The sequence below is a fragment of the Protopterus annectens genome, chromosome 14.part0 (genome assembly GCF_019279795.1).
Source record: "Protopterus annectens isolate FY-2018-M chromosome 14.part0, PAN1.0, whole genome shotgun sequence".
In the NCBI taxonomy this organism is placed as follows: Eukaryota; Metazoa; Chordata; order Ceratodontiformes; family Protopteridae; genus Protopterus; species Protopterus annectens.
Window position 1 is genome coordinate 277761125 of NC_056748.1, and position 16086 is coordinate 277777210.

The window sequence follows — 16086 nt, forward strand, 5'->3', positions numbered from 1 at the left end:
GAAGTCATGTTTACCAAAGCCTTGCTATTTGCCCTCTCTCTGCCTCTGAACACAACCTAGGCTTTGAAGTGGAACAGTGAAACCAAAAGGTACACTCTACGGATATCACAGAAGTTGGTAGTCCAGTATCCTGTATTGAAGGCCGCACAATTTCCGTTTAAATCACTTAGAATGCTTCACCTTTGACCTGTAAAGGATTTGTTAAAAACTCATAATCTAGAGCACCCTCTTCATTAGGGACAGTTCCAGCTTCCTGTGCCCTGGTGTTATAAAACTCAGGCCTTTTCCTTATACTGGGCACATATGTCTATACCTGAGCAGCAAATAAACAAAACCAACCTGTTATCTACAGCTGACAGTTTTGCCACATTTTAAATATCAAAAAGTTACCATCGCAGCATTAAAATTCGGTATTTAGACTCTCTGTGTAATTGTAGGTTGCTGGTTCATACAGTGGGCAATCCACACAATATAATGGCCAATAATCAAGTTAATTGGCACCATTCATGTGTCAAAGAACTGAGAGCCCTTCACCCTTTGAAATGCATTTTCATGCATGTAGACTTTGTGAAACACTGTCACTGTTCACTTATGCAATGAAGAAATGAATATCAGACAACAAAATTCTGGCAGATGTCACTCAGACTTCTTCAAATTAACATATTTACCAAGTACTGCATTACAGAGAGAGCAGACCACCATAACAGCATGATGCTCTGCAAATGTGGTAATAGCTTACATTTCCATAAAAGACCACTACTACAGAGGGTTAAATCCTGGCACAAAATAAAAGTGAGAAGTAAAGAATCCATAATAATAATAATAATAATAATAATAATAATAATAATAATAATAATTATTATTATTATAATAAACATTGGTGTCACAGCTGGTCAAAATGAAATCTTTGCCAAAGCTCATCTACCTGAAAATTTCCAATAATGATTAGTCCGATGGCACAAATCCATCCTGAGAACAATCCAGCAGTGTTTAGGACAGATTGTAAGTATGTCTCCATCACCTGGGCATAACGCAGCAAGCCCACAAGTATGACTGTAAGAGGAAAAAAAGATAAATATCAGTCCAACAAGCAAACTAATCATTACACATTAAAAACATTACATCTGCAATTACACCTGAAGTACTGCAATTTTGCAGCAATTTGAGAAATAAATCAGAAAAGTATTGACTCAAAATAACTGTTCAAGGGCTTCTTAACAAAATAAAATGGAATAGTCAACATTTTTCCATGTCTTATGTCTTGTGCCTCTAGGCCTTGCAACAGTGCCTCCTGCCTTCACCTTTTCTGAGTCATCTTTCTTGATCTATTAAGCAACTATTATCTGCCCATTGTATTAGTCATGGTGGGTTTCATGCTGTGTCACTTTAAAGCGACATGACTGGAAGGTGCCATCATAAACAAGCAGAACTTCCTTCTTTGTTCTTGACGGTCCTACATACTATCAGCCTTTAACAGGTGACAGTATTGTGACAACCAGCAGCAAAGTACAGTTTTGTACCTACCATAAATGTAGATGTCCGAACTGGATAGCATCTGCAGTCATAACAACTGGGTTGTCCTGTCGTCAGGCAGCCCTTCGGTCGGCCGGATTCCAAAGTCCGGGTCCGGCTTCGGCTGATGTCGCACTTCACCCGACGTCATCTCTGCTGGTCTTCGGGTATAAAGGCATCAGCCGACGCCATTTTCTTCAGTGTTTCTTGCCCCAGATGCCAGTTGCCCTCTTGGAAGTCTAAATTTTGGGTAAAAATGCCAATGTTTCCCAAAGCATAGAAGGCAAACACAAAAAATAAGCATGTATGTACATATATACAAACAAATACACCATAAGAGGCTCCCCACCAGCTAGCTATTAGGAGGGTAAATACCCTAGGAGTACCTCAGAGGGGAAGGAGGGAGGGTAATCCTGACTGCAGATGCTATCCAGTTCGGACATCTACATTTATGGTAGGTACAAAACTGTATTATGTCCTTCATGGATGCATCTGCAGTCATAACAACTGGGTAGAATACCATAGCCAACTAGGGAGGAGGAAGAATAGATTATGGTGTGGTTAGGATCCCTTGCAGTACAGCAGTGGCAAACCCTGCTCGGGATCTGGAATACAGAGGTAAATTATAATGCTTGGCAAATGTATGCACGGAGGTCCAAGTAGCCGCCTCAATAATGTCCTTGGTTGCCACTCCTCGTAAGAAGGCTGTGGTAGTGGCTGTTGCTCTTGTAGAATGAGGTCGTATGTTCTGTGGAATTGGTTTTCCATGGAAGGAGTAACAGAATCGTATGCAATTTCCTATCCATTTGGAGATTGTCTGTTTGGAAATTGCTTTTCCTTCCCTTCCTGTTGCATAGGCTACAAAAAGCTGGTCAGTTTTTCTGTTACTTTTGTTCTGTCCAGGTAGTAGCGTAGCTGTCTGTGTACATCCAAGGTATGCAGCATTCTTTCCCCTCTGTTTTGTGGGTTGGGGAAGAAGGTAGGTAGGTGGATTGCCTGGTTTAAGGACACTCTGGATACCACCTTAGGCATAAATGTAGGATTAGTCCTCATGGACACTCTGTCTTGGTGGAAGATTAGGAAGGGTTGTACTGCCATTAGGGCCTGAAGTTCAGAAACCCTCCTTGCTGAGGTTATTGCCAGTAGGAAAGCAGTTTTCCATGAAAGATGCTGTAGGTCTGCTGTTGCTGCTGGTTCAAAAGGTGCGAGTGTCAACTTTTCTAGCACAAAGTTCAAATCCCAAGCTGGCAGTGGTGGTTTCCTAGGAGGTTTTACATTCTTGATCCCTCTGAGGAACTGCCTGAGTAGAGGATGTGAGAAGACAGGTGGATCAAAGCTGTATTCTGCTGAAATAGCTGATGCATGTATCTTGATGGAGGAATAGGACAGGCCTGTATGTAGAAGCTCTGCCAAGTACTCCAGAATGTTAGCCATATCTATATTTGACACATCCTTCCCTCTTTCAGCACTCCAAATGACAAACCTTTTCCATTTCCCTGCATAGTTCCTTCTAGTTGAAGGTCTGCGGGCTTCAAAGATAATGTCTTTAACCCTTTGGGAGAGATCTGGAATAGTTGCTGCTATGTGATGTGCCATGCAGTCAGCTGCAACGTTTTTAGGTTTGGATGCATGATGCTGTAGTTGTTCTGAGTTAACATCAAAGGCATCAGGGGTATTGACCACATTTTGTCCCGAGACATGCTCCTCAGCAATGGGTACCAGTGTTGTCTTGGCCAGTTTGGAGCTATCAGGATTATCCTTGGACGTTCCTCCTTGATTTTTAGTAATACCTTGTGTATCAAGGGAAGAGGTGGGAATGCATATGCTGTCAGGCCTTTCCAGCTGAAGGAGAGCAAATCCACTTTCGATGCAAGTGGATGGAATGTCCTTGTGCAGAATTTTTTGAGCTGGTGGTTGAGAGGGGATGCGAATAGATCTATCTGTGGCATTCCCCATTTCTTTGCGATGGTCTTGAAGATGTCCGGGTGTAGCATCCATTCGTGAGCATCCGAGGTGGTTCTGCTTAACATGTCTGCTAAAGTGTTCTCCTTTCCCGGTACAAACATTGCCTGTAACTGGATGTTGTAGCTGAGTGCCAGGTTCCAAAGGTCCAAAGTCATTCTGCATAGGGGGTATGAATGAGTGCCTCCCTGTTTGTTGCTGTACCACATGACTGTGGTGTTGTCTGTCCTTATCATCAAATGGCCTTCTTTGAGAAATGGTCTGAATTTTTGGATTGCCAGTTTTACTGCCAGCATTTCTTTTAGGTTGATGTGCAGGTGAAGCTGGTCCTCGCCCACAATCCTTGCACGCATTTGTCCAGCATGTGAGCCCCCCATCCTAGGTCTGAGGCGTCTGTTGTGATGGTTTGGCTTGCTTGATATTTGTGAAAGGGTAAGCCTGGGTTTGACTGGCATGCTTGAGCCCACCATAGGAACTCCTGTTTTAGGCATGGAATTAGTGGAATTTCTGCTTCTAGGCTGTGCCTGTGTTGGGACCATAAATTCTTTAGGTACCACTGTAGTTTTCTCATATGCAGTCTGGCATGTGGAACCAAGATTATGCATGATGCCATGAAGCCCAAGGCCTGCAGAACTTTTCTTGCTGTTAGCTTGCTGTGGTTTGTTAGTGCCAAGAAGTAAAGAGGGAGATCTTTTGTTTTTCTGCAGTTAGGAATGCCATTTGTTTTACTGTGTCCAATTCCGCGCCCAAGAATGTCCTTGTTTGGGATGGAATCAGCCTTGATTTTTGCAAATTGACTGTGTATCCCAGTGCTTGTAGCAAGTAAATGACCCTTTGTAAATCTGTTGTCAGCTTGCTTTTGTTGTCCCCTTGTAGCAGGCAGTCGTCCAGGTATGGATAAATTTGGATTCCCTGTAGTCTGCAGTGGGCGATTACTGATGCCAGGCATTTTGTGAATACTCTGGGCAGTAGATAAGCCAAAGGGCAATGCTGAGAATTGATAGTGCTCTGATCCTGCAAGAAATCTGAGGTATCTTCTGCAAATTGGTCGAATGGGGACGTGCAGGTATGCCTCCTTGAGATCTAGAGTTACCAGCCAACACTCCTTGCCCAGCATGGGAAGAAGTTGCTGTAGGGTCAGCATCTTGAATTTTGGGACAATGATGTATGTGTTTAAGGTGGACAGATCGAGAATAGGTCTCCAACTTTTTCCTTTCTTGGAACTAGGAATAGTCTGGAGTAGAATCCTTTGCCTTGTTCTGTTATTGGTACTCTTTCCACAGCTCTCATCTTTGTTAATTGCATTATCTGCTGTAGAGCTTCTGTTTTTGATTTGGAGGTAGGTTTGGCATTCCTCTTTGACTGGTATAGTGTGGAAGTGGAACCGTAACCTTGGTCTATGGTTTGCAAAATCCACTTGTCTTTTGTGATATAGTGCCAGTTCTTTGAAAATAAGGTTAATTTTCCGCCTAAGGGTGCTGCTATTTGTTCCCTGGTAGGCGGAGTTAGAATCAAGTCACTGTGATTGCCCTGTTGTAGTGGTAGTGGCTGTGCCTGTGGCTCTGTTATTACCTTGCCACTGTCGTCCTCTGTAGGCACCCCTCTGGATTGATTTCTGCCTCTGGAACGTCTATTCCTGCCCCTTTGGGATCTTGTGGAGTCAGGAAAGGACCAATTTTTGGCAGGCCAGTTCCTGCTAAACCTTGGGGCTGAACCTGCAAGAAATCTTTAACCGTTTGTACAGATTTTGCCTTTTCTTCCATTTTCTTCATTACCTGCTGGGCAGGTGTACCAAACAAACTGGTCTTATCCATAGGACCATCTAATAACTTAGCTTTAACATGATCCTGTAAATCTTGTTCCTTCAGCCATGCATGTCTTCTTATCACTGTGCCAGTCATGGCTGATCTAAATGAAGCCTCCAGTGCATCATAGCCACATTTTAAGGAATGGTTACTAACCTGTTGTATGTTATTTACCATTTCTAATAGATTTTTCTTATCTATAGAGTCATCAGAGGATAGCTTTTTAGTTAACTGATCAAGCATAAACTCTTGGTATTGTATCATGTGAAACTGACAGTTTAAAGCTCTAACTGAGAGAGTAGCAGAGGTGTAAACCTTTTTGCCCCATCTGTCTAAAGACCTGGCTTCCCTTTCAGAAGGAATAGGGTTTTTTGCTGTGGTCGAGGCTACTGCCTTAGGGCCCTGGGATATAGTTTCGGGGTCTGCAAGTGGTGCCTTGTATAGGTGATGATGAGTGTCTGGCACCCTGTAAAATCTATCTGGTTTGGCAGGTGCTGGAGGTAAAGAATCTGGTGCAGTGCAAACATCATTAAATGCATCGTCCACAACAGAGAGGACAGGAGGTATAGCTAAGGGCCTGTGTTGTGGTAGGTGCAGAAAAGTCCTAAGTCTTTTTCTGGAGTCTGAAAAATCCTGTTCCTGCCATTGGAAATGTTCTCTCATGGCATGTAAGGTTTCCCCAAAGGAGAATTCTTCTGGTGGAGAAGCAGCTGGAATGGATTCTTCAAAATTGGAGAAAGGAGCCTCTGGCTGGTCTGTAATATCTGAGTCTTCCGCAGAATCATCAGAGGACACAGGCTCGAGGGGTTCTGCTCTAGGTCTCTTTTCTGGGGGCTGAGAGGCCCTGTCTGGGTGAGATTGAGATCCCCTAATTAAGGATATTAAATCTTCTGCCAGAGTAAGCATTTGTGAACTAGAAGTGGGCCTGGTTGAGGGGGGTTTAACAGGCACTGACTTAGTAGATTTGGCTGCTTTAGCCCTGGCAAAGGCCTTAATAGACATGGCTGCAGGAGGCCTAGCAGCACCACGTGCTGGGGTAGAGACATCCAAAGGGATGGTGTCTGATAAGTCACTAGTAACCACTGTAGTAGGTAAAATTTCTGAGGCCGATTCAAGTAAAGTAACCGGAACCTCAGTAGTAGTCATTGATTCGGCTGTACTCTGATCAGTTTTCTTGGTTTCGGCCGAAACCGAGACACTCGCGGTTTGCTTAACCATGGTTTCGGCCGAAACCGTGGACCGCGAGTGTCGGTCTTTTTCTTTGCGTTTTTTAACAATTTGGGTAGTCGGTGGATCCGACGGCATAATGTACGCAAAATCAGAGCCGAAAAACTGTTCAGCAAACTCCGACCGACGTCTAAGCGTTCGTCGGTTGAAAGAAGCACAGGCCGAACAGGCTGCTACGTCGTGGTCTGGGCCTAAACAAGGCAAACAGTAAGAGTGGAAATCTTTATGAGGCATTTGTTTCCCACAAGTTAAACAGTTATTGACTTTTTCTGACATCGGCTGAGGCAAGAAAGAGTCCCCAACGGGGTACTTAGCTTTTAGAAGTCTTCGAAGGAGTATTCGGTAGTAGTAATCTCTGGATCTGACCGACCGGCACTTGCGAACAGCTTCTGCTTCGGGCGCCACGCGGCAAGAAAGACTGAAGAAAATGGCGTCGGCTGATGCCTTTATACCCGAAGACCAGCAGAGATGACGACGGGTGAAGTGCGACATCAGCCGAAGCCGGACCCGGACTTTGGAATCCGGCCGACCGAAGGGCTGCCTGACGACAGGACAACCCAGTTGTTATGACTGCAGATGCATCCATGAAGGACATCAGCAGTTTCAGTGTTACTGAAAGATGACCCTCTGCTTAGTGACTTATCTCAGTTCTCCATCCCCAAAATAATGTCTTAGGAATCACTGAATCATCTGTATCCATTTCCATTTTACAGCCCGAATCATAGTTATAGTGAGTGCTTCCCGTATAATCACTGAAGTGCCCTAAACTGAACAGACATTTTGCTGAGACTCCGTGTTACACTCACAAGTGCATGCGCACACGCACACACACACGCACAATAACATTTACAAAGTAAAGATACTTATATGAAAGCATTCCTTCAGGACATTCTCTGTAAATTCCATGAGTGAAAATACTGAAAACTAGTCCAGATTGGAAACAGTCTCCAGGGGAAAGCACTGTTGTTCACTGCACTTAGTTTCCACCTCTAATATTCCACAGAGCCTTTATTTCAAGAAAAACATGTTAAAGAGTCAGCCACAAAAAAGAATAATTACAGCTAAAGTTAACTTATCCCAAAAAGTAGTAGTAATAATAATAATAATAATAAAACTTCGTCTTTTTATCCAAATGTGCTTCATCCAGTTTTCGCACTTTGAACAGGAGAAAAGTGACTTCTTTATCGGTTAAGCACTCAGTTAACTTTATTTTACTACTTGCCATGGAATGTAGTGAATATACTTAGAGAAACTTAGATATTTTATACTGCTCATTGTAAGGTAGTAGCCTTGTCTTATCTGTAAAATATTTACTGGATTTAGCATCCATCAATGAACAGTTACAATAACGTGATGAAGAGCTATGTCAAAGTACATCACCCAAAGAGAGCACTGAAAACAGGGTTGCAAGAAACATTTCACTATCAAATTCATCTGCTAAGACAAGAGTTTTTTATGCTCGTGTACCACTCACAACTCCTAAGATTTTTTTTTGCTGACTACTGTCTGACAGATGAGAATTTTCTATGTTCTCCCATAAACTCACTGAATTGCCTACCTTGAGTCCCTTTATTAGACAAACTTTCAAATAACGCATTGTTAAACACTTGATTTAAAGAATAATCCTCCCATACATTATGACATTTCTAATTTGGTTGTTCTAATTTCCATTTCTCCAACACCATTTTCTTCATGAATGTTCTATGTAGTGGCATGATTTATGCTAGATAGCAAAAACAGTGTATCAAGCATTAAATCAGATCTAGTTTGCCCGACCACCATAAGAACTTGACTTATCTTTGTTGTCAGCTGATGGTGATGGTTTCATGTCTTGACAGCCCCAGTGCGATCTACAGCAACAGGATGCATATTTTTACCATAGTTTTCCTGTTGCATATATAAAGAACTACCAGAGAAGCCAGTGAAACAAAAACTATAATGCTCTGCTCGGTCTGAATTGGGTAATCTATTTTGTAAAGATACCACAGATGTGGATCTAAATCAAGACAGCAGCTTCCTTAAATCGCATAGCCAGTGGTAGTTTCACAGCTACCTTAGGTTTAGGTTTGCTGTATTTTATGCATGCATCATAACTGTTTGCAATCTTCTTTAAAATAGGTTATAAGTGAGGACACTGTTATCTGAGCTAACCTGCAACGTTTACAGTTTTGTAAACAGGGGCATATCCAACTTGCATGTGGTGTTTCTGTATTACCTACGTCTTCTCTGGTTTTGTCATGTATATACATTTCACTTTCACCGGAGCTTTCTCATTTTCTTTATCAGTTATGTTAAAGCATTACTGTGCTGAAGTTGTTTATTCAGCTTTAACTGGATGTTTAGACATTTTTGCATTGTCATGTTTCATGTCTAGCACAGACCAACTCTAAGAATACGTTATTAAGAAACGGGACTATTGAATGGATCTACTCCTATTTAAATCTGGCATTTTGTCTGACCTGTTTTTTTTGGAATTGTTTCCATCTTTGTGGACTGTACACAACTTTTCCATCCCCAAACCTGTGCTTTCCAGCTTGGTTTGTGGGTTATGCTAAAATTATCTTCCTTTTGTCATTCAGTAAGAACCACACATGGTATGTATGGGTTTCCTTCAAGCTTTTGAACATTTGATAATTCAAGTGCTTGACATATCAGATGCACAGTTTAAAAACAAACTTTTTTAAACATTGCCAGGGTTTAGCTGTGTGAGATTGCAGTACAGAGGGGATCTGGGAATTTGCCTTTTCCCACTGTAGTCTGATCTCATAGTTGTTATAGTTAAGTAGCAAGGGGTGTGGGGTACAGACTGGGTCTTGCCCCCTTCAAAAATAGCTTCTGTGTTGCTTTGAATATGTATAATTCAAAGTCTTTTGCATTCAAATATTTGTGATTTAAACTGTTTTTCTTGGTGTCAAGTGTTCAGACTTTTTATAGTTCAAACACTTGACATAGACTCAGCATATGCATGTCGTCTCAATGGCAGTAAATTCAAAAGTTTAAACAAGAAATACTTCTACATCTGTGACAGGATAATCTAAAACAGCAAACAGTACACTGTTTCACAGTTTCCTCTGCTAACTTCACTTGTTTAGTACTGTGTGGACACTCTTCTGCCCAGTAGAAAGTCCTTTAACAAACAGGATGCTTAGAGTTGGATCTCCTGCTGAAAATATCTAGGGGGTTAGAATCAGGAAAATGTTGTCTTGGTTGGAGTTTGTGAAGACATACTACACTTTTCTGAATGCACACACACACACACACACACACACACACACACACACACACACACACACACACACACACATACACATCACTGACAACACACTGCACACACACACACAAATCACTGACAACACACTGCACATGCTCCAAGATATAACCATGGACCATACAAATAAAAAAAAGCATTATGTTTTTTAAATGCATTTTTACGCGTTATACAGCTATGTTTTCCAGTATGAAACACTCTTGTATCTGCCTCATTCATATATGTGGACAGTTTCTTAATGCAAAGCTCTACTGATATTTTTGATTTTTTAAATGCATTCTTACCCAGTCGCATGCTATGTGTTACACTAGGAAACAAAGTAAAGAGCAATCCTGGTATTATAGCAGTCTCATACCAAAACCAACAGCCTCCATGTTGACCAGAGCTATAGCTGGCTCATCTGTTGTCCAGTGCTGCTCCTCGATGAAGCGGCCAGCAACATTTATTCCATAATGACCTTGTGTGTCAATATGAAAGAAAAACAATTAAGATGAGAAAGATTGCCCTCAGCACGCATGATCACACCTGCTGACACCCTGTGTCCAGGGTGGCTTCCCCCTATGCTCCACTCTAGCTACACTTCTGCCATTGACCAAATTAAGCAAGCAGGAAAGCAATGTAAGTGGAAATATATTGAACATATATATATATATATATATATATATGTGTGTGTGTGTGTGTGTGTGTGTGTGTGTGTGTGTATAATATATATATATATATATATATATATGTGTATATATATATATATATATATATATATATATATATATATATATATATTTATATATATGCCAACAAACAACAGGTGCTCGGTATAACGTGTGCTCGGATTTAAATGCAAATCACGCTCCCCAACATCCAGCACCAACAGAATTAGTACACTCAAATGGGTGAGTAACTTCAAAAGAAGAAATAAAACATGCTCCAAACAGGAACTAGGCTGAGTGCTGCCATGATTTTAATGTCCGGCTCATCAAGAATCCAAATACACAATACACAAACCTAGGTTTCGCCCCCTACTGTCATCAGTGTGTGTATTGTAAAAAGGGGAACAGAGACCAATATATACAGATTACAATCAACTTAACTTAAAGACACAATACACTTAACACTTAAAAGTAAAATCTTTGTAACACCAAAAAAAAAAAAAAAAAAAAAAACACAACATACCAGTCATTACTTTGAAAAAAATATATATAATATATTATTAGTTAAACTAAACAATCTAACCAACATATATTGTGAACTGAATATAGTTACGAATGGTCATTTAGACCTGGTTTAAATAATGCTCCTAAATATACTATCCATTTCCTCTCTTTTTCTGTTAGAATTCTGTGTTTACTTATCAACGTTAAATTATCCCCCACAACCTGATCAATACCCAAAAAAATGAAATGTGCTCCTGTATGTATTTGGATATGTTTGTACAAGGCGCTACGCGTTCTTTTGCAATTGATATCGCTGATATGTAATGCTATTCTCTGTCGAAGAGATAAAGAAATCTGTCCCACATAAAAGGCCCCACATTGGCACACCGCCATGTAAATCACCCATTCGCTGCTACAAGTAATCAAGTATCTAATATCGTAAACCTTAGGTGTATTTATGGACGTAAATGATTTAGTTTTTGAGACCACCTTACAATGGACACAATGTCCACAATATGTACTGCCCAATATTCTACAGGCTTTATTTTCTATGTTTTTTGGTGTCCCTTCTTGAAGTTAGCTAGATTTTCACCTATAGACTTCCCTCTTCTATATCCAAAAGAACACAGAGTATCTAATAATGTGTCCAAAAACCTATCAGTCTTCAATATGTGCCAATGTCGTTGTATTATTTATTTTATTTTAAAGCTGTTGCTTCCAAACTTAGTCATGAATCTGATGACATGATTCCCTTCCAGCTGTGGCCTTTCGGCCCCTTTAATATTTGTTCTCTGGAATCAAAGTCCACCATACTTCGTGCTTTATCAACTTGCCTAGGTTTGTAGCCCCTTGCCAAAAATCTATGTCTCAGCTGTTCGGCCTGTATCTGAAATTGATCAGGTTGACTACATATGCGTTTAAGTCTTTTAAATTGGGCTAGGGGGATATTATTAACAATATGTTGTGGATGGTTGTTATCAGCCCTCAGTAATGAGTTCTTAGTAAAAGGCTTCCTATATAAACTGGTATGTACCACGCCGTCATTTGCTTTAATTACTTTAACATCTAAAAACTCAATAATTTTCCCTTACAATTTTCCACTGAAAAAAATTCCATATCGATTATGATTCAAACTGTTAACGAACTGTTGCCACCTATCCTCAGTACCCTGCCATATTATCCAGCAGTCATCTAGGTACTTTCTCCACATCAATAACTCTGTTGTAAATTCCTTTTGTTGATAAATCATTTGTACCTCCATAAACCCCATAAATAGATCCGCATAAATGGGAGCAAAAGTTGCTCCCATCGCTATACCCTTAACTTGCAAGAACCATTCAGAATCATATCCAAAAAAATTATGTTCTAGTACCAGACCCAAAAGTTTTAATAGAAATTCTTGTTCTTCTTTAGAGTAATAATCCGAAACCTGAAACCAATATTGTATAGCAGCTATTCCACCCTGGTGAGGAATGCTCGTATATAACGATTGCACATCCAATGTACCCATATGTGCATGGCTAGGAATATACAAATCATCCATTAGCTGTAAAAACTGATTTGTATCCTTTATCCTTGTCGTCACATAGGTCAATAGTGGTTTCAGTTTCATCTCAAGATAAACTGATAGAGGTTCAATCAATGAACCTCTACCTGCTAGTATGGGTCGTCCTGGTACTGGGATAATAGATTTATGGATCTTAGAAACTAAATAGAAATATTGTGGAGAGGGATCTTCCACTGGCAATTGTTGTTATAATTCTTTGGTAATAATACCCACCCCTCTAGCTTGTTCCAAAAACTGATCAATTTCTGTTTTAAATCCCACTATCGGATCAATAAGGAGATGGCAATATGATGTTACATCAGTCAAATGTCTTTGAACTTCTATTTCATAGGCCTCTTTGCCCCAAACTACTATGGCGCCACCTTTGTCTGCCATGGTGATAACCAAATTGTTATTATTACTTAAATTCTGCAAAACTTGTTTCTCTTCTCTGGCCATATTCTCCTTAAAGTGTCAAAACACCTTGCTCTGGTTTAATTGTAAGTCTTGTAGCACTTGTTCCTCAAATATTTTAACTGCTCCATAGTACGGGGGCTGAAACTCAGATTTCCTAAATATAAATCTATCCTGTCTGTCTCTGGACTGTGGTCTATGTAAGTAATACTATTTTAAATTCAATTTCTGGCAAAAAGCCTTAGCATCCTTCACCACCTCAAATTGGGACACAAAACTATCAGGTACAAAACTAAGGCCCTTATTTAACACTCGATATTCCAAATCTGAAAATACATAATCAGTCAAATTTACCACTAAATTGTCCTCAATATCCTGGGTATCAACAGTGTGCTCTACCTGTTGATGGCCATTTTGCTGAACATTTCTTCCATTTCTTGAACCAGCATGTTTCCTGCCCCCTTGCCAAAAGGGCCCCTTATCCTTTTTGGTGTTGGGGAGCTCAAAACTGTGGATTCTACCCCCTCCAGTTCTGTGTCAGTATTTGAATAACCTGAAGATATGTCAGATACACTAGTATTATCAGTACTTCTTCTAGTTAAAATGGACCTTGGTCTTTTCCTGTTAGGTCTCACTTGTCCTTTGTATTTACTTTCAGTAAATCTTACTGACCTTTTAACTTTCTTCCAGGTATAGGCCAAATTATTGGTGTAATCCCTGGTATCTCTCTGAAATTTGTTAAGTTTACGATCTGATAATTCCTTCTCCATTTTTTGAACCTCATTTACATACTGCTTATATTTTTCATCATAATTTTGTTCTTGATTGTATTTGACCGTATCTTCATAGGCATTATTCAACTTCACTATCATGTCTGCATGCTGCTCTTCATAATACTCTATTAATAATTTAATAAACATACTAGACGCAGTAGACTGAACTTGTCTCCATCTACTTAAAAATGTTCATTATCTGCCCAAATACTAGGCTCTAAATAGGCCCTAAGGCCTCATGGAGCAATATTGGCTGTAACATATGCTTTTAGCAATTTTGTGTGCCAAACATTTGCTCTAACCTTTTTGGTAATTTCAGTTAACCGAATAAACTGTGTCTCCATATTAGTTTTTCATGTCTGCTAGGTGATATTTCTGTCCCTGTTCCCATAATGATAATCATCATTATTAATAGCCAAAGTTTCTAAAAAAGTTTTTAAATCCTAAAACCTCAGCTTGGCCAGCTCGAACTTGGTTATATTCAACTGGACGTATAAGAGAATTTAAGTACCTTTATCTGCACTTTTTTTAAAAAAAAAATACAGTATTTAATTTGATATAACTGTGTATGAAGGAGTGTTGAAGGAATTTTTAACTGAAGTTATTCTGCTCTTCAGTAACTTGAACTGAAGCTAGTGTTGGCTGAATTTTGTTATTTGCTAGTAATTACAGGTGTGGGGGTAGCCACATTCTTTGATTTCCTGTCCTTGCATATTTAAACTGGTGCATGTGAAATAATTCCTGCTTTAAAACCTCAGCTTGGCCAGCTAGAACTTGGTTATATTCAACTGGACGTATAAGAGAATTTAAGTACCTTTATCTGCACTTTTTTTTAAAAAAAAATACAGTATTTAATTTGATTTAACTGTGTATGAAGGAGTGTTGAAGGAATTTTTAACTGAAGTTATTCTGCTCTTCATTAACTTGAACTGAAGCTAGTGTTGGCTGAATTTTGTTATTTGCTAGTAATTACAGGTGTGGGGGTAGCCACATTCTTTGATTTCCTGTCCTTGCATATTTAAACTGGTGCATGTGAAATAATTCCTGCTTTAAAACCTCAGCTTGGCCAGCTCGAACTTGGTTATATTCAACTGGACGTATAAGAGAATTTAAGTACCTTTATCTGCACTTTTTTAAAAAAAATACAGTATTTAATTTGATTTAACTGTGTATGAAGGAGTGTTGAAGGAATTTTTAACTGAAGTTATTCTGCTCTTCAGTAACTTGAACTGAAGCTAGTGTTGGCTGAATTTTGTTATTTGCTAGTAATTACAGGTGTGGGGGTAGCCACATTCTTTGATTTCCTGTCCTTGCATATTTAAACTGGTGCATGTGAAATAATTCCTGCTTTAAAACCTCAGCTTGGCCAGCTAGAACTTGGTTATATTCAACTGGACGTATAAGAGAATTTAAGTACCTTTATCTGCACTTTTTTTTAAAAAAATACAGTATTTAATTTGATTTAACTGTGTATGAAGGAGTGTTGAAGGAATTTTTAACTGAAGTTATTCTGCTCTTCAGTAACTTGAACTGAAGCTAGTGTTGGCTGAATTTTGTTATTTGCTAGTAATTACAGGTGTGGGAGTAGCCACATTCTTTGATTTCCTGTCCTTGCATATTTAAACTGGTGCATGTGAAATAATTCCTGCTTTAAAACCTCAGCTTGGCCAGCTCGAACTTGGTTATATTCAACTGGACGTATAAGAGAATTTAAGTACCTTTATATGCACTTTTTTAAAAAAAAATACAGTATTTAATTTGATTTAAACTGTGTATGAAGGAGTGTTGAAGGAATTTTTAACTGAAGTGGCATTGAAACTGCCCGCCCCTCAGCCTGCCTCTGGGCCCATCTCATTTGCTCACTCAACTGAGTGCAGTGAGATCATATTCTGATTTCAGGCACTCCTACTGTGTACAAAGAGAGCATCTGGGAAATAGAAAAAAAAAAAAAAAATTAAGCTTATTTCCTGCCTTTCTTGTTAAGTGGTACAGACTATTTGTAGGCTTCTGAGCCCCCAAGCCCTTCTGTGTTTGAGGGAAGCCTTCTAGCTTGTTTTTTTTCTTATAACTAGCCAGTTTTCTAGTTTCAGCACTCAAATCTGTTTCTTTGATCTCAGCACTTGTTCAAAAAAAAAAAAAAAAAAATTTAATCTGCTTTTACTGTACTTGTGTTTCTACCTACATCTTTTTACTTTTGCATCATCTTAAAATACTCAATTGTATTTATTACTGCTTGGTGTAACTCATTCTAAGCCTTTTGGTTTAAACACTTGGGCTTCGGACCAGTTAGTTGTTTTGCACTGAGAGGGTTTGTGGTCTGCACTGTTGTGGCAGAACAGGTAGCTTACATCCTTCTAGGTTGAGAACTGCTGATTGAGGGCTCAGTGTCTGTTATTCTAAAAGTGTATTAATTCTGGTTTAAGCACTT

At 39.6% G+C, this 16086-nt stretch overlaps 1 protein-coding gene across 1 annotated transcript in view; it reads right to left on the reverse strand.

Annotated features, from left to right (window-relative positions):
- The window catches only part of LOC122788950 (transmembrane protein 150A-like), a 656138-nt gene that overhangs the window by 126847 nt on the left and 513205 nt on the right, over positions 1–16086 (reverse strand). The window contains exon 6 of the mRNA XM_044055995.1: positions 926–1053. Within this exon, the coding sequence (XP_043911930.1) occupies positions 926–1053 (128 nt within the window). The remainder of the gene's footprint in view (positions 1–925; positions 1054–16086) is intronic.